This window comes from Saccostrea cucullata, unplaced genomic scaffold (assembly GCF_032062105.1).
Source record: "Saccostrea cucullata isolate Sc308-1 unplaced genomic scaffold, CSIRO_AGI_Scuc_v1 ctg1733, whole genome shotgun sequence".
Taxonomy (NCBI): Eukaryota; Metazoa; Mollusca; class Bivalvia; order Ostreida; family Ostreidae; genus Saccostrea; species Saccostrea cuccullata.
This window is the reverse complement of record NW_026937714.1, coordinates 63,019-83,026: the sequence shown is the minus strand read 5'-3', so window position 1 is coordinate 83,026 and position 20,008 is coordinate 63,019. Positions and strand designations below refer to the sequence as shown.

Genomic DNA, 20,008 nt, shown 5'->3' with positions numbered 1-20,008 from the left:
CGTTCTAATTCTCTTTCCCTTTTTTTCCATTTTAATAATCGTTGAGCATGTAACTGTTTTTCTCTAGTAGAATCCATGACCCCCCGGCAGGGAGCTGGATCTGACAGTAGAATGAGCTGAAAGTAGGAGAAAAGCAGTATTTATACAGTGGATGACGTCACAATGCATAGGTAAGCACATTTTTTGCACAAGGCCCTAAACAAACTTGAATCGTTGCCAAAATCGTAGTAGCAGCGTTGTGAATCGTAGTAGCAGCGTAGTGTATCATGTAAACATAGTGTAAACACACCCTATATTTAGGGGCTATATGTACTGAATTGACCTGGCTATCCCCCAGGGGATGCACTCTCTTGACCCACCTATCCCTCCCCAGGGGCTGCACTCCCTTGACCCACCTATCCCCCACAGGGGCTGCACTCAGTTGACCCACCTATCCCCCACAGGGGCTGCACTCAGTTGACCCACCTATCCCCCACAGGGGCTGCACTCAGTTGACCCACCTATCCCCCACAGCCCCAAAAGTGCACTCAGTTGACCCACCCATCCAGGCCGCTTATACTACTGACGTTATACATGTAGATTTTACTTGAAACAATACCATTTTCAAACGACTATAAAAAGAAAACTGCAAAAGATATCACTAAAAAATAAATTGTGCTATACCCCACAAAGTCTAACCTATCACAGAGTAAAATTTCATATATTTTGGGGACAGGGCATATTTTGGCACTTCGTGGCTGTAGCTCTTTTCAATTCGTTTAAATATCCTTCATTCAATTTGTCACGTGTAATTCATTGAAATACATTCCTTGTCTCTTCAGATATCATTTTCTTAATGTTTTGTGCACAGATTAAAAAGATAATGACATAAATTGTTGTTTAGGAGAAAAAAAATTTTTTTCTAATAAAGTTGATATTAGGTATTATGAGATATTTTCACTGCGTGTACTTGTCTTAAGAAGATGCCCATCATTTGACACTGAAAGTTCTGAAATTCTGGTAATAATAAACTTGAAATAAAATATTTCACTTAAATTAGACAAAAGCTGAAAAATTCTCTAAAAAATATTTATGATATCGATACCCCGTTCTCGATATTTGACATCTACATTGTAAGTGGTGCTGTAATGAAATCTAAAATAAACTAAGGATGTAATGAGCCATCTATCATGTAATCATCTGAATCTTCGATCTCCATTTGAATTTCTTCTTCTTTCTCTAGTTCTTGTAGAATCTGGCTGTTGATTTTCTCTTATGTGTCCCACTTCTCCTCCAGTACCTTGATCATTTCAGCTTTTCCATTTTCATCTTCAATTTCTGAAATTCTCCTCAAAATTTTGGTAATAAATCCATGATGGCCTGAACGCTGAGCCTTTAACTTGATTACATCCATTTCTAGTTTGCTATTACTTTCCCAATGGTCAGGGCACCAAATGTTGAGTCAGATAGAAAGAAAAACACCTCGTATCACGTTGACTTGTTTATCTAGACTGATAATTTGAAACACTGGATAACATTGCATAACACTGACGTTACCATGACGTCATAATTAAGATGACGTCATAATAGAAACATTTACTTAATGTCACATGCATTTTAACGTCACATATAGGAAGATTATCATCAACATACAGTATTCAACATCAAAAGTCCATATAAAAATACATAAAAGGAACAGAGCAAACAGGGATCTCCAAATACCAGAAGTGGGATCAGTTGCCATGTAGGGTTGAACATCCCCTGCCGACCTGTCACACTCGCCGTGTGATCCCCGTCATTATCGGGAAATATCGGAATAATCCGTCATCAATTCAGTGTATAAATAAAAGCTAACCATTAGTATGAAAACCGTGAGTGAATATTTGACAATGATAAGTTGTATTTGCTGAGAAGGTCAGTGTAACAACCATGAAACTTACGCTATAATGACTTGAAATAAGGCTGCTGATATTCTTGTTTCATTAACTTGTGTGTCAACAGTTTACCTCGTCTTAGAAATATTTCATACGTAGACCATGCTCTTACGTATCGAATCAACTGAGAAATATAAAAGCCGTATGCAGGTAATGAAGGTATATTGCAGCATGAGTAAGGGAAGTTGACGATAGAAAAGTTATAGTCATCAATATTTTATCATAGTGCTTGGTTGTTATATTACCATTAAAGTCTCCTTCAAGACAAATATCAAAGAATGTCACAGATGTGTCAGACTCTGTGGTATATTTTATCCTAAATAATTTGCCCTTTCGGAAATTATAATGTTCCATGCATTGGGAAATATCGCTTATATATCTGTATATCGTATTTATATATTCATAGGCAGAATCTAATATCTTTCTGTACGTATACTTTTATATACAAACAACATTGATTCTATAGCACAAGCATTTTTAAAAGTAGGACGAACTCGCTTTATATGTAAAACATAGCAATTTGAATTAAAAACTTCATTCAACGACTAGTTCTAAGTCTTATAAGATAGACCAAGTCTTCACAAAAACTAGTTTTGTGTATCAAGGCTATTAAAATAATTTGATATACAGCAATACAAATACAGCATCATATAGGAGGGGGAAGCTCCGAAAAAAGATGCGTACTACAGACCTGTACTACACGTGTATCAATCAGATCTATTCTTCCAATGATAGATTTCCTCCTCATAATTCCAGAACAAGAGACACTTCCCAGCCGATGGGTTACATGAATCAAAATAGTCCGATTTTTTTAAATGACAAAACTGTAGGCCAATCGGAGATAAGATTGAACAATTTTGCTAAAAAAAAATTCCACAAATTAAAGAAGGCAGATAATTGTAGAAAATGTTAAGGTTCCTACATGAATATTCACTTAACCTAGAAATTTTCTTTTATTGAATTTCGGTTAGAAACCCATGCACATGGTCCAAGTATTGCAGTTTTTTTCAAAAGGACATCAACTTGTTTATTATAAACATGATAAAGGTTGTAAGAATATGTATCATATATTTATAAGAAAAAAGAAATAGCCACTTAAAAATGAGCGAAAACGATGTTTTACTTTGTGAAGCAGACCCGGATAAAATAATTGAACTTCCTTTTTAAAATAGCACAAAAATAAATATTTCGAGGGTTACAAATTCAAATATTACATAGAATCATCCCAAAAAAAAATATTTCTTATTAGACAAAAATCAATTGATTCTCAAGCATGTAGTTTCTACAGAAGTGACATAGAAGGATATGGAGATAACGAACAATATTCACTATTAAAGCAATTTACCGATTATTTGTTGAGTGTCTGCATGTAAAAGAACCCTGTTGTACCATTGGAAAATTGATTCAAAATAAGTTTAATATTTATAGTAGTTTTGATAGATATGCAATTTTATTTGATAAATATGAAAACATAAATGCTCATAGATTTCAAAATCTAATAATACTTAATATAACAATTTATTACTACCAGTAAAGATAGAATTAATTGTTCCAAAAACAAATGCGGAAGGTGTATAGAACAGGACCACAGATAGAAACTCTATTGATTTTTTGTTGTTGTTGAAGAGTTGTGGATTTGAAGAATGTTACTCAATTACAAATATAACCCCCCTTTTTTGTTTGTCTTTTTTCTTCAAAACAACTTTCCTATAAAAGTATATATATTTATCTCATACGTGTGGATGATACAGGCCGTTGGATAAACTTATGCTTTCTCAAAGGGTATCAATAGCAATTCCGGTTTTGACACGATCCCTCGCTTCAAGATTTTATTTTATTGAAATTTTTATTTGTGAAAATAATTGCCATAATAAAATGAATGATAAGGAGCGATAAAAGACTTGTATATGTCAAAACAGTGTCTTATTTTATCAAGGAATCTGTATTAGCTACTTGAAGACAGATATAAACCCCCCCCTCCCTTTAATTCGTTTTCGGAGAAAGTAAAGCCTAGCAGTTAAGTTGCTGTTCTAAGATTCCTTTAACATCTTATATTATAATACGAATGCCTACCTAGAAATGCAGGTGTAACTAACAAGGGGTCAACAATGAATCTACAAGTAGGCCCCTAGCCCTGCCTAGGCCTATAACACGTTTTGTACTGCCATCGTCCAGAGAGTTCATTTTCACGATCCCATGGTCCTTACAACATTCAGTCAGATGTCCGTTTGATGAAAAGCTCCAGCAATTGTCACATAATGTTTTCAAAGACGCAGATAGCAAAAGTTCTAAATATTGAACGCGATCTGCTTTCTTTGGAGGCATGTAAACATCAACGGTGCTACATCATCAAGTTATACGTCATCAATTTGAATAAGCAATCAGTCATGTAGTTTCGCAGGGGAAGTCTCAAAGTTTTGTTGAAACAAAAGTCGTATGAGATACATAGAACATCTATAATTGTGTGATTTGATATTGGCTTTATCCAACTCGTTGAAATGGTGTATATTTGCTCGGCAAGCCTCGCGAATATATACACCATTTCAACTCGTTGGATAAAGCCAATATCAAATCACACAATATAGATATCCTCTCTATATATCTATACGAGGGATTGTCCAAAAAGATCGTGGACAATGACATTTTTGTTAAAATAAATGATTTTGTATACATTTTTTGTTCATCAAAATATTTCTTATGAAAAATCCAAGTCAGATAGATATTTTAATTAATGTAACTTTATATTTTTTTTTGTAAAAATCGAGGTCTTCAAATATCGCAGATAGTGCGCACTGACCAAGGTTAAAATGATATACAATTTGAAATAAAGTGTTTAGATCAAAATTATTATTTTTTATAAAAAACAAGTAAAAGCTTGATTTGTTTTGTGCATCAAGGCTATCAAAGTTATTTGATTATATGTAATACATAAAAAAAACAGGCTATAATTTTTTTTGATATCTTAATTATCAGTTACTATGTAGGCAGTGAAAACACTGAACAAAAACCATAAAAAATAAAGTATGTTTCAAAACTCGACAGAAAAAAAGAACGACGTCGACCGTCCGAACGGACAGCTTCTGATTAAAAAGTTGTGTTTTAATACAGTTGAAGCGACGTCAGAGACAAAAATCTTTGTTTAAACAACTAAAAGTTACAAGAATTGATTTGAGATTGATATATACGATTTTTCAATTGTGCGTACAAATTCAATGAAACTGTAAGGATTTAACAACACATTTTAGATGATGAAAATGAATATTTCTATTTACATGCATTGTTATAAATCTAGCGCATTATCAGACTGAACCGTGCAGCCTGTGTATACGAATTGTTTATATTTATGACGCTTGTAAATTTGTGTGCATTGTTTTGAAATTTAAAAATCAAGTAAATTATAATCTATACTTAAAGAGTATTTCTTGCACTATGCAGTAATAAAGAAAATGTAGTGTGTGCATCCATAAGCATATATTGAAAATTCAAAATCCAAATGTTTGACGTTTAAATGAAATTAGCTTAACGTCAGACTGGTCCCTGTGAACTAATTGCGACCTTTAAAGACCCCAATTTTTACAATAATATAAAGTTCCGTAAATAAAATTCAAATATTTCTGCCTTGTTTTTTTTATGAGAAATATTTTGATATACATTTGTGATATACAAATGTCGCGCGAATAATGGCGGCACTGCACGTTATTCGCGCGTGGAGTATTTCGCACCTACCCAAAAGGTATATAATAAACGCTCCAAGAGAAAATGGCCAGTAGTGCTTGCGCTGCTCAACCAGGCATGGTGCCTTTAGTGCCCATCAGACTGGTACTCTACCCATAGGTACGTTTTGTACCATATGGTTGGGTAGGCTGATGCCATTACAAACCCATTGATTTTGGGTCCCCATGCTTTTCCTGGGTAAACTCACCACTTTATGGGTAAAACACCCATTTTACGGGTAAAATACCCATTTTGTGAGTAAAACGCCCAGTTTTGGTCACTTTTTGTTGCTTTTGCCCATATTTTAGTAAATTCCTGACTTTTTAGCTGTTTTAACTGTTTTTATTGCTTTTTAATAAATTTATAGAAAATTACAATCGTTTCTTATTGATTGGGTAAATTTCAGAAATAAGAGACCCACTTATAATTTTTGTAACGTATCCATAAAAGTGGAGAGAGAATACACTGTATTCCAAAAACCACTGTATAACCAGAAACGTTACAACTGGTGTCAGAAGTGGGATTTCTCTTGTCTTATTTTTGTTTTCCCATAATTAAGAAATAGATAAAAACTCTTAGGTACAATTTTATTAACTCAATACAATTTTTTTTCAATTGTACCCATTTTTGTACAACATGGCATTTGAAAGTTTTGAGGTAAGTTGTAAGTCCCGTCCATCTTCACCCAACAACTTGGAGAATTATAGGATGGCCACACCCGTTTCCAATCCTCCTTCTCCATCTAAGGCATCAGATATCGCCCAACCTGTAAATGAAAAGCAATTAGACGCTATCCTGTCTATTATGCAAAATGTAAACCAACAATTGTTGGGAATGACAAATGAGTACCAAAGGTTGAGAGAGCATGTTTATAATTTGGAAAAAGAAATTAAGAGCCCTATTCAAAATAGGGGAGACAATAATCACTTTCCAAATTTTATAGCAAGACCCATTCGCCCGATTAATTCTTGTGATGATTTTCATCCCCGCAGACATTCAAACCCAGTTGATGGGCCAAGGGAATATACCCCCAGTACAAGGTCAGGTACCCATTATTCCCCCTTGCCTGAAATAAACAGGAATGAAAACAGAATGCCATCCCCATTTACACCAAAAAAACCCATATTACAATAAAACCCCAAACATTTGATGGCCCAGAGGACTTTGATGAGTACCTAGCTCAATTTGAAATTTTAGTCGACCTACATGGATGGGATAATAAGACTAAATCTCTGTATCTTGCCAGTAGCCTTACGGGTGGTGCCCGTGCCCTACTGAGCAAATTAAATGAAAATCAGAGAAGGGATTTTAACTCCCTTGTAAAAACCCTAAACAGGAGATATGCCTCCATTGAGAGATCAGAAATGTACAGTGCCCAACTCAAAACTAAAACCAGGGGTTCCAATGAGTGCTTACCCGAATTGGCCCAATCTATAAAAAAAAAATTAACTCCCCAAGCATACCCTACAGCTGACCCAACTATTATAAGCATTCTGGCCCTCGATCAATTTATCGACGCCTTGCCAGACCCAGAAATGCGATTAAGGTTAAGGGAAGCTAAACCCAAAGACATAAATGAGGCAGAAATTTTGGCGATTCGTTTAGAAACCTATAGATCGGCCGATGCCCAAAGAACCAAAACTGTCCGTGCCATAAATGAGTCTGACCCTATTTAATCATTAAAGCAAGATAATCAAAACTTGCGGGATGACATACAATCCCTTACCCAAGAAATCAGAGCCCTTATAAGAAATGGTCCAAGGCCGACCCATAATTTTGGGCATAGCCCCTATGAAAATTATTACAATATGGGCTCATATGAAAACCCAGTCAGACCTGATTGCGAAGGGCATAGACCCACAGATTATGAACCAAGACCCCAGGATCCACCCTACCAAGGAAATTCAAACAAAGGGAGCAAATATCCCAAAAACCCAAAACAAAATCCTTTCCGACCTCTAGAACAGGGAAACTACCCAGAGTCGAATTCGGGGGTTGGAAGTCGACAGGATCAAGGGGAAGGCCCCAACACTCACCATTAAATATGGCTCAACCATTCTCACTAAAGCCCAAACCCAATATTGAAAATAAAACAGATGAGATATCTGATCAAGAAATCTCTGGTTGTAATACACCTACCCCCAAAGAAATTTTAGTGAGAGATATAAACGGGGGAAATGATGGAACTATGTTATTGGAAAAATTGGAAATAAAGAGACAAATATACTAGTAGATACGTGTGCTAGTATGACTATTATCAGTACCCAATTCTTTGAAAGTATAGATAATGAGGAAAAGCCCCAAATTACCCCAGTATCTATCAGATTTACATCTGCAAGTGGTGATGCAATCCCAGTTAAGGGAGAATGCTTAATCAAAATATCACTTGAAAATATTCAAGTTTCCCATAAAGTACTTGTGGCTGATATACAAAACCCATGCATATTGGGATTAGATTTTATGACCAAGAATTCATGTGAACTTTTTGTAAAACAGATGGAACTAAAGGTACAGGGTCTATATATTCCCTGCTTTAGTACATCTTGTGTAAAAGTTGTGTCTTGTGGTAAGATAAGTCTTGCTGAGGATATTGAAGATCCTCCCCATTGTGAATATATTGCTTCGGCAAAGGTAGACAAACCTTTATTTAAGGATGAGGTTGAAATAATAGAACCTATCCCGAGTTTTGTTGAGAAAAACGAATTGTTGAATCCCCAAACCCCTGAAACTGTAGACAGAGAAGTCACAGTTTGTCACATGAATTTGAAAGACGAAAGTAGCAATTTTTTATGAAAATACCAAAAACGCCACAGTCAAATGTGTTGACAAAGTACTAGATAAATGGGAAGACCTAAACAATTTCCAAACTCTTGATGCTCCTAGCCCAGAGCTCAAACCCCAATTTCTAGACCACTTGCCATGTTCTAATATTGAGAAACTACCCAAAGAAATTGCAAATGAATCAAAACAAGAGTTTCATTTGAATGAAGATTGTCAGGTAGCTTATGACAAACTCAAAAGAGCCCTAACCAGTTCCCCGGCCTTGTCCTACCCTAACCATGAAGAATTATTTATCCTTGATACTGATGTCTCCAATAGTGTGCTAGACACTATACCCTCTCAAGGACAGAGTGATGTAGAAAAATCATCTATGCTATACCCTACACCAAGCGAGCCATCCCTAGTTAATACCTTGAGGATTCCTTCCAGGCCGAGTGATGTAATTCCGGATATGGATCCTGACCATTTTCCGATGACGCTGAATTCAAAATAAGTGGATGTGTGCTGGACCTTTTAAACATTTCGAAGGAATATATTATGTAACTGTGTTAACTTTATAAAAATATGAATATTTGGATGAAATCAGAACACTTGTTGTGTGGAGATTTGTGATGCGTCCCGGTCGTGACTTTTCCATTTTAGTGGATCCAGGAAGTGATGATGGATGAACTGTGATAAATAAAAACATAGTTTCATATAATATATTGGTAAAAATTATGTATTGATAATTGACAAACTGTTATTCATATTATTGTTATTCATGCCTATGATTGTAACTTGTTGACCACATTGTATTTATTGATATAATGATAATTTGTAGATATGTATTCTTGTGGTCCATGATTATGTTTATTGCAAATGTTACTCATTGATTGACTATGTTTTTCATACATGGCGTTATCCCCATGAAAACTAGTCACCAAAATGTGATATGATAAACCGATCCAACATTCGGGACGAATGTTTACATGGAAGGGGGGCTGTGTTACAGATTTTACCCTTACCCAAAAACAACCCACAAGATTGGATCACCCCGATTTATTCCCTGAATATTAAATGTATATGTCGTTATTTTGTTTGTAGATATCATGGGAATATCACCAATCATCATATGTCATTATTGTATGCTTTATAATTCATCGTATATGTTTATTAGACGAATCTTGTTTGGTTGTATAGTACAAACCCGAATTTCCACAATTGATTAATCCTATGGTGATAACAAATGGCCGCCTGGCATTGTTATTTTACTGATGTAACTCAAAATCAACTTGGCATCATCTCCAAAGTAATTCCCAACCAATTATTCATCCTTTTCCAGCGTTTGTAATACTTTTTAGAGACTTGTTTACTTGGTGCAAAGTTGTTGACAAATGTCGCGCGAAAAATGGCGGCACCGCACGTTATTCGCGCGTGGAGTATTTCGCACCTACCAACCAAAAGGTATATAATAAACTCTCCAAGAGAAAATGGCCAGTAGTGCTTGCGCTGCTCAACCAGGCATGGTGCCTTTAGTGCCCATCAGACTGGTACTCTACCCATAGGTACATTTTGTACCATATGGTTGGGTAGGCTGATGCCATTACAAACCCAGTGATTTTGGGTCCCCATGCTTTTCCTGCGTAAACTCACCGTAAAATGGGTAAAACACCCATTTTACGGGTAAAATACCCATTTTGTGAGTAAAACGCCTAGTTTTCCCAGTTTTGGCCACTTTTTGTTGCTTTTGCCCATATTTTAGTAAATTCCTGACTTTTAAGCTGTTTTATCTGTTTTTATTGATTTTTAATAAATTTATAGAAAATTACAATCGTTTCTTATTGATTGGGTAAATTTCAGAAATAAGAGAATCAGGCGTAATTTTTGTAACGTACCCGTAAAAGTGGAGAGAGAATACACTGTATTTCAAAAACCACTGTATAACCAGAAACGTTACATTAGATATATAAAGAACCATTTATTTTAACAAAATCGGCATTGTCCACGAACTTTTTGGACAACCCTAGTAAATTGTATGTAAATTTGATGTAAGCTTGTACAAAAAGATGCCAACTATCCTACATGTACATGTAAAAGTGTTATAACAATAACAAAGATCCTGGAAATTCATTAATTTTCACTAGTTTTACATGTTCAATTCCCGTGTTTTGAAGTGTGATTTGAAGTTCCAGGCCGGCAGGCGGTGTATCTTTTAAAAATGTTCAACCAAATGAAGTATAATGCATTTAAACTACGGAACAAGGAGGATGGACCCTAATTTTAAGCGCGCTAGCACTTAATGAAAAATATGCCTACGTGCTATTTTGTGTGATCTTCAAACCAATTACGAACACAAAACTTTAAAACATTCTCTTTGGTTTACAATTTGCATGTCTAAAGACACCAAAAATATAATGAATGTTTGAATTTCTCGCTGCCCTTTATTTTTATCTCTGTAGCCTTATTGTGACGTCACGTTAAAGCACGTTTCCAAACATATTTCTGAGCGTCAGTATACACGGAAATGGTAATTAAATCAATTAAACCAACGAAGATAAAACAGCTTATTAATGTAAATATTTAAAAATATACAGCAATTGAAATTTCAGAGATGAAATTTTCTTTTCTCGTTTTCTCTCTTTTTAAACTTCAAATTGGGTCATTTTTTTCTAAAGAGCATAATTCATAATCTTTCGACAGAATTGATAATCAAAGATTTGTCTTATTATATTTGCATGATACCTATTATTTATGTCTCTGATTTTTTAAAAAATCGCTTTTAACAAAGATAATTTAATGTGGTTTTCTAGTGTCTCCTTTAATTTGTTCCGATTCTTACAGCATTTTCTTTACTTTTTCTAATGCTCTATCAACATTGTTAATGGTAAACTTTGATCATGTTTTAATTGTATATTTTATTTTGGGTTTTACGGATACCAACTATTCAGATGAAACTGCTTGGTGTTTGCCTTCCACTAAAATAAACTTATACTCATTATCTTATCTATTTTTATATTAATAGTATGAAATTCATCTCTATGGGCCCTTATTTCAATTTCTATATAATTGTCAAGTACATGTACTGTAATTAAATTTTAAGAGATCCTTTCTAATCCCTTATGCCAGTGGTTAATATATCAAAGCAGTGGCCAATTATATATTTATAAAGCACATTTTACAACAACTAACATAACTGCACAAGTGAAGAAATATTATATAAAAAGCACAAAGACATTCACCTTTTACATGGATACCCACCTCCGCCCCAGCCTGGGTTTGAACTCTTGACCTTGAGAATCTGTCTGCTAGCAGTGTAGGAACAGCGCGCTTGACAGCTCGGCTATCTAGGCAAGTAAAAAACTTGCTTTCGAATGCAGATGGAAATCTCGCTGCGCTGCCCTACACTGCACGGTCATTGGGAATAGAAGTGAGATACAGTTATTTGAACATTAGTTTAAACAGAGGATTGTTACCAATACGTGTTGTAATGAAATTAAGTATTATTTATTCAGCACACTTGTATAAAGCACACTTTATAAAAAAATAATTAATTTGTGCTTTAGTACATCTTATTCAAAATAAAATCATAAATACGTAATTTTTAAAAAATAAACATTTACTTTAATCTGTGTTTTAATGCATGTTATTTCAAATAGAGTCATATATAGGGAACATATGAAATATAAACACACTTAAGGTTTTTTTAAATTCAATGGTACATTTTAATTTTAGTCCATTAACAAAAATATTTCATAAGTATATACTGTTTAAAATATAGTTATATTAAACTTGTAATGTCTACATTTTTTTTCTTACAATAATCTTAAATTGACCCAAAAGACTTAATCATGTATATCGTTATCTGCAATGAAGCATATGAAGATAACGAACAGTATTCAACATAAAAAGTCCATATAACAATACATAATAGGAGCAAACACGGACCTCTAAATATCAGAAGTGGGATCAGATGCCATGGAGGATTGAACATCCCCTGTCGACTGATCACACTCGCCGTGTGCTCTCCGTCATTATCGGGAAATAACGGAACAATCCGTCATCAATTCAGTGTATAATTAATGGCTGACAATTAGTTTGCAAAACGTCAGTCAGCTTTTAACTCAATGGTAAATTTTATTTGCAAACAAGGTAATTGTATCAACCATAGAATTCATGAAATGATGCCTTTAAATGACATTGCTGATATTCTTGTTTCATCGTCTTTATTGTCAATATATCAATATTTTACATCGTTTTAGAAATTATTCATACGTAGGGAATTTGTATCGAATTATCTGAGAGGTATAAACTCCATATGCAGGTGATGAAGGTATATTGCTGCATAAGTAAAGGAAGTTGACTACGGAAAAGTTAAAGTTATCACGTATATCATAGTGTTTGGGTGTTAGATTACCATCAACGTCTTTTGCAAGTAAAATATTCAAGTATAAAGCAGATGTGTCATACTCTGTGGTCTCTTTACAGTACGTAGTCGATCTATCTTAATGTCGAGTTGTAGACCCCATCGAGTGTTTTCTTCTCTTTACGTATAAGTTTTTGCGCGAATTCTGATTCATATGAATAAAAAAATAGGTCTGTTAATAGCAGAGCGCAATTGGTGCCAATCAGAATTCAAATAGATTGTTTAAAGACCTTATCTTCAAAGACCACACAGATATTGTTAATCAGAAACTAAAAAATCTTTTAAAGCCCCGCCCTTACACCAGAACCCCCGACTTTGGAGCCATAGTATTCACAATTCTGGATGATGCATTCTTTCTTATAACATCTATGTATTTAGTTAGCTTATATAATATAATATATAAGATTTTCAAAGAAATAATGCATTTTACAATATAATCTATATAGCTCTACCTTAGCACTAGAACCCCTGACTGTGGGGCCACATAATTATCGTCCATCTTCACCTACGATGTCAGATACAGGCGTTAGTAAGTACTTGAAACCATATTTAAATTATATTTTCATTTAAGGTTGGTTACTTGCAAGTCAATATAATTAAGTTGCATGTTGACAAAAAGATATTGCAAGTCTACTTTTTTACCATGCCCGTAAAGGGCAGACATATGCTAAAAGATATGATGACAGATTCGGGCTTACGTGCATGATTTTACCCATGTTATAATCAGATTCTCCTTTTAAAAAATTGTAACGTGCCTGTGTACCTTATTATCTTGCATGTAGACATAAGTTTCTTGCATGCTAACATAATTAATCTTGCCATATGAGGTCAGAAATATGCAACCATACAATGAACATTAAGAGGGTTTTAGCTTTAAAAGAAGTTCGGTTTTTTTTCTGTATTTAGAATTTTCATGGTTCTGAATTTCTTTGCCTGTTCACAAATTTGAATTATTTATGAATTTAATGAGATCGATTAATGAACGTTGTCATCACCTTTTGCACTAAAAATTTTTATTGGGGTGTAAAGATTTTTTTTCTAGTGTTCAGATCCCTCAAAGGTTAGGTTTAGGCTTATGGTACATTTGATCTGGTACCAACCCGTATTCACATTGCTATGAGAGTTAAAAAATACTTATCAAATATATGACTGATGCTTTTTAAAACTATTTTTATACTATGATAACTTTCAACTCATCAATGAGTTATAAATAAAACATTGGAAGTACAAATTGAATGTGTGGAACACGTCGACCACTTACGAAATCATATTGAAATTATAACTGATAATCATCAACATGAAAACAAAGGCATATTTCTTCTTTTTTGTATTTCAGTTTTTGTTTTTTTTACTATATCGAATTAAAATAAATGTAGACATTGTCTTATTTTTTCCTAATCCATTGAAGTTGTTTGCTTAAAAAATACGAAAATAGACACAGAAAAAAGGTTAAACACATACATTTTCTGATCATAAAAAGTATTCAATAAAGAATTTTAACAGTTGTTTCAAGATTTCAATGTGCATGCTTAAGTTCGAATGCTTATCAGTCATAAAATCAATATTGCAGCTTAAGCAAAATATTAAAATCTTAAAGAACAGCCAATCAAAGTTTGCTAAACCTCGAAGCTGTAATATTTAAATTTGGTAGCTATCATGTCAATATGCAGTTTCCTCTAGGGACTTGGATGTTCTTTTTCGTGAACGCAAAGAAAAACATGGGCAATCTTCAGGGTTTGTATTTAATTGTTTTCTTCTTCACCATGTCTCAAGCTACCATTTTTTCCCGAATATACACTGCTGACCTGGACTTAAATAATAAAAAGTCAAATGACGAACTCTTGGGAGAGGAAGAAGTGCACTCAAAGATTACGTGTGCTGTCATGTGTCAAAAGGAGTGTAGCGTGTTTGGATACAATCCTGTGATGAAGAAGTGCCGGACCCATAAGACAATCTTTACATCTAACGTGATTGAAGAGGCTGGCTGGAGATATTTCTACAATGATTGTATGTTTTCCTTTTTTTCACACATTTTATATATAAAAAAACAAAATATGCTGTATTGGTTATTATTATTATTATTATTATTATTAAAGCTTTTTACAGGACTAAGAGGTTTATCAATATCTAAATCATACAAGTTTCCCTTCTTAAATTCAAAAACACTTCTTTTGCGTCTTGTCTCGGGTTGTGTTTCTGATCAAAAATGATTTTTTAACGACATTCTTACTTTCATTATTTTAATTATAGTTGAATATTTTTTTGATTCGCATGTGTATTACCGATACTTTCTCTTTGGTCTTTTTAAATTAGCAGTGATTGGAATTCGAAAGTCATATGGCATAAAATTTTCGTATTAAAAGAAAAAGAAAAAAATTTAATCTAAGGGAGACAAAACTGTAAATGACATGTTTCCTTTTCAACTTTAAACGGTCGTATCATTTTGAAAAAAAATACAACATTGCAGTTTGAAATTAATTCGATATTTTAGAAATGTACTTTTTCTAAGAAGTGGCTGTAATATTAGAAATAGCTTCGGATTCCTTTACCGCTCTATTTTTTTAAAATTCGTCTCTAAAATCTTAAGTAAAACATATGGGTAAAAATCTCAATCATGAAGATACAAGAGATCAATAATGTGAATTATTCCCTTACTGTTCATCAAGGAAATCAATGATTGTAGCAATTTCCGATTATAATACATATTGAAATTGAGAATAGATATTATGTCGATTTTTCTTACTCATTTAAAACATTTTTTCTCTTGTCGCTGCGTAGTTCAAAATTGACAGATCTAGAGTGATCTTTAAGTTTGTTTTTTTTTTTACATGTTTGGGAATCCCTTACAGGAACCTGACTGATTTGTCGAAAGATATTAATGTGTATGTTCAATAAATACTGTCCTGAACTATGTGACATACAATACAGCTAACATATGACATTAAACTTGACTTTCTCTCATTATTGAATCTTTACTGAATTTATAACAGTTTATGTGACCACTTTTCATCACATAGTTTCATCGTGAGAAGCTGGGAAACGAGGGCAATTCGAGACACTACATTATGAATGAATGGTAAAGAATAAGTAAACTAGAGTGAAAATAAAGGCTACATTAAAGCTGCTAAAAAACTTGTTAAAATTCCCAAAGAAATATTCACTGAAATATGTGACATTTACAGCAACCGATGCTTGTTTTATAAACAAATGAGCAGTTGGATTTCAATGATAAAAATTTACATAATAGGCATTAAAAAGGGGTACCCCCCTTGACAACAAAAATTATAACAACTTATGTACTATTTGCCAGATTTCGATAAATGATAATTGATGATGTATGATTGACTTTTAGACACATAGCAAATTTTATAGACATCATATCGGGATAAATTTACAGTGCTTTTAAGAAACGTTTGACAGTAAAAAAGCTTGGTACTCAAAGGTCACCCTATGTTTTGAAAAATGGGTGAAAACGACAGCGTGTACGAACGTCTTAACAATTACTTTAAAATATCTGTAATTGTAGTTATCCATGTTTGTTTTATATTTAAACAGATATTGGAACATGAATCAATTGCTTAAAATCATCAAAACAAAATTTACCATAAGATGTACCTGATAAAAACTTCGAAGGTTTGACAAAATCAAAGGTATGCAAGAGCACAAAGACAGATTTATATGCAATTTTCCTAAATATTCGTGGTATTGTTCAAATTCTATTCTGAGAGAGATGTTAATATCTGGTGGAGTCTAGAAAGCAATTTTTTTTGCAAAAAGATCGAAAGGTTTATTTGAGCAAGATCCCAGAATAAGGAATCCACTACATTAAATTTCTTCATGACAGCGTTCAACCGCATGCCCTGAAGAATAAAGGGGTTTTCGAGATAAACAGAAACTTAATGTTTTTTTCACGTTAACAATATTTGTCAGATCTTTGACCTTTTGATTTGTTTCTTTTTCCAAACTTAAAAAAAAAACACCTTTCAGAAGGAAGAAACAAGTCCAGAAAATCATTGGATCTATCATTTTCCAGTATCCAAAGGGTCATACTCAAAAATGAATTCTAAAAACAATCAGAAATTGGATAAAAATGTTACAGACATGTGTTTGACTTAAAAGAGATAAATAAGTAAAATCATGCAGAATAAATCATTGAAAAGCGTCGTTTGCTTCTTTCTTAGCACCGAGGACATTATTTATACGGAACAGTACTCGTACGCACTTTGAATAAATTTACTTTTCAAAAGAGAGGAAAAATTCTACCGTAGCAGGTGCTGTTGTGTTTAAGGTTATATTTATCTTTGTTCTTTGATTTATTATTATCGAAAAAGACTGGAAAATTCGATGATAGAGTTAGAAAAAGCTTGACCAATTTAAATAGCTTATATTTACTTATAAAATGCAAGTGTTTGCATCAGAATAATGATTTCATTTTGTATAAGAAATACTATTGTTTGAGATCTTGACATGTTTATCTTTGAAATTAAAATTAAAGTGTTTACATTGTGTCAATATTTAGATCTCTTCGATTATTGTTTTCCGTATTGTTATTAAGTGCACTTCCCAAGGGCTTCACTTAAGTGCATATAGTCTATATAATCTATTTTTGGAGACGCTATATTGGCATGAATGTTGTTGTTGTTTTTTTTTAAAATCATTGTTCTGCATAGGGAAAGCAATTTTTTTTTTATTTATATATATATCATCTGAGATTTATAAAAAAAAAACAAAAAAAAAAACGTTAATAATTAAATACAAATACGAAAGAATTTTTTTTTTCAATGATCAAAATAAAGTACTATTATATCGTTTAAATCGACAACAAAAAAAATAGCAATACAAGTGAAATTTATTAAAGAAAATCAGCACTGAAATTGCTTACATGTATATGTATAAAGTTTAATATATTCTTTTTATAAAAAAATTAGGAATTATAAATGCAAAGTTTTTAACCCCAATTTTTAATATAAATATAAAGCTTTAAACTTTAATGCTTGTAAACTGTAGTTCAAAATCCTTTTTCAGCAGTTTTAATTTATCTTTCAGCTGTTTATCGACCTATTTATATGTTCCTACAATGTCAGTCCTTTGATTCTTTTTTCTTCTGTTTCAGTCCTTCCTATTGACTGTAAGGATTTTCGTGATAATGGTCACACTAATACAGGTGTGTATGAAATCTACCCCTTTGGGACCACCTTGCCTCCTATCCGAGTTTATTGTGACATGGATACATTGGATGGAGGATGGACAGTACGTAGTTTATTTAGAAACAATTTATACCAGGTTAACTGGAGTCATTTATTTTGTTGTCGAAAGGATTTGTGGCATAACTGATAAGTTATGTTTATTGCAGATATAATAAGAATATCATAATAACTACTAACTTATTTAATTATATGTCTTTATCTTTTCAATGCCATTCAAAAACGAATAGATGGGTCCCTGACCTTTGATAAGAATTGGGATGACTATAAAAATGGTTTTGGTGCGCCTGAACAAAATGTCTGGATAGGTGAATATGATACATTGAACGCTTCATATTCAATAAAAAAAAATTACAATTGTATTGTTATTTCAAATTTGCCAGAAATAAATGATCTTATCTTAAGACAAAATTCCATTCCTTTCAATCCTAGTTTAAAAAAAATTAGAGCTGCACAAAGAAAGAATATTGACATGACAATACAGAATAGAATAAAAAGAGTTCAATCAAATACCACAGCTACTAGAGGATAAGTTATAGATTCAATACGTTTAAGTACATCAGGCATCAGATTATTTGATTTTTCGGGGGATATATTTATTTACAATATGGAAACATATTTGTACCATGGTACTTCAAAACACTTATCAATGAATTTCGTATATACAATGATAAGGAAATGACGTCATCCATCTGTTGACAAAGGGAAAGAACTCCTCCCTCTACGTTTCCATTACGTTATCGAATGGCACAGCGCTGTACCAGTTATACAATCAATTCTCCATTTCGGATGAGGCAGACAAGTATCAACTATTTCTGGCAGGACCAACCACGGGAACTTTAGGTGAGTGAAAAGTGGAATGTTTACCTCAAATACGAGAAAGAGAGGAAAAACAGGTCACAGTAATTACAGACACCGATATTAATCAATGTTAAAAAAATATCAGATGTGATTAACAACTACATAAACACATGTTATTCCAATTTCTGAAATTTGAAAATTTTATTATGACAATGCTGTGTTTTTTTTACGTTTCAAAATCTGGCATGTTCTGGTATTGTCTTTTACTTTGGCTTACCTGGTCACAGCGCCCGTTCACTAAATAAACTTTGGAAGCATGGTTTTCAGTCAGATCCTTATATTTCAGCTTAAATAAATCTTTATTATTTTAGGGAAAAAATATTGTCTTTTCTACGTGATAAGGGAAATAAAATGTTTTAGTGCACATTTACAACCAAAGAAAATTCCTTTATACTTTGTATCAAATAACATTGTATATACGTTGATTATTATATTTATGAAACCTTATGTCATACTCTCAATTATTTTTTTTATTCTACAGGTGACAGTATGCTAAATACTGGTTATTCTTGGGCGAACCTGCTTGGGATGTACTTCAGTACCCCAGATAGAGATAATGATAAATGGACTGGGGGTAACTGTGCTACTATCAGTAACGTAAGAGGAGGCTGGTGGTTCAATGTATGTCACCTGGCCTTCCTGAACGGTCAGTGGTCCCCGGGAGACTGGGGCGATCCTTGGGATCCAATAAATATTGGTACATCAGTTGTAGAGACGATGATGCTGATCCGACGTTATTAGGTAATCGCCAGTCATTATTATTGATACGTACCGTATATACAGATATATTATTCAAAGATACCTATTTATCCGATATTAACTCTCCAAATATCCTCACTTAAATTATCATTTATGCATATATTAATTCATTATTTATGCATATATTATTTGCATCAGCCTTTTGGGGACCCGGGTAAGAATAGGTCCTCAGTACCCCCTAGCTTGTCATAAAAGGCGACTTATTTGGGCGGTCCTTCGGATGAGACAGTATAAACAGAGGCCCCGTGTCAAAGAAGGTGTGGCACGTTAAAGATCCCTCCGTGCTCAAAGGCCATTAAGTGCCGAGCATAGGCCTAAATTTGCAGTCCTTCACCGGCAATGGTGACGTCTCCATATCAGTGAAGTATTCTGGA

The 20,008-nt window shown here is 33.5% G+C and overlaps 1 protein-coding gene across 1 annotated transcript; it reads left to right on the top strand.

Moving 5' to 3' along the window:
* Positions 1–14,573: 14,573 nt before the first annotated feature.
* LOC134248724 (fibroleukin-like) lies at positions 14,574–19,616 on the top strand. The gene is made up of 4 exons (XM_062731123.1): positions 14,574–14,817; positions 17,924–18,060; positions 18,719–18,857; positions 19,357–19,616. Exons 1-4 carry the CDS (start codon positions 14,574–14,576, stop codon positions 19,614–19,616), a joined length of 780 nt encoding a protein of 259 aa, XP_062587107.1.
* The last annotated feature ends 392 nt before the right edge of the window (positions 19,617–20,008 follow it).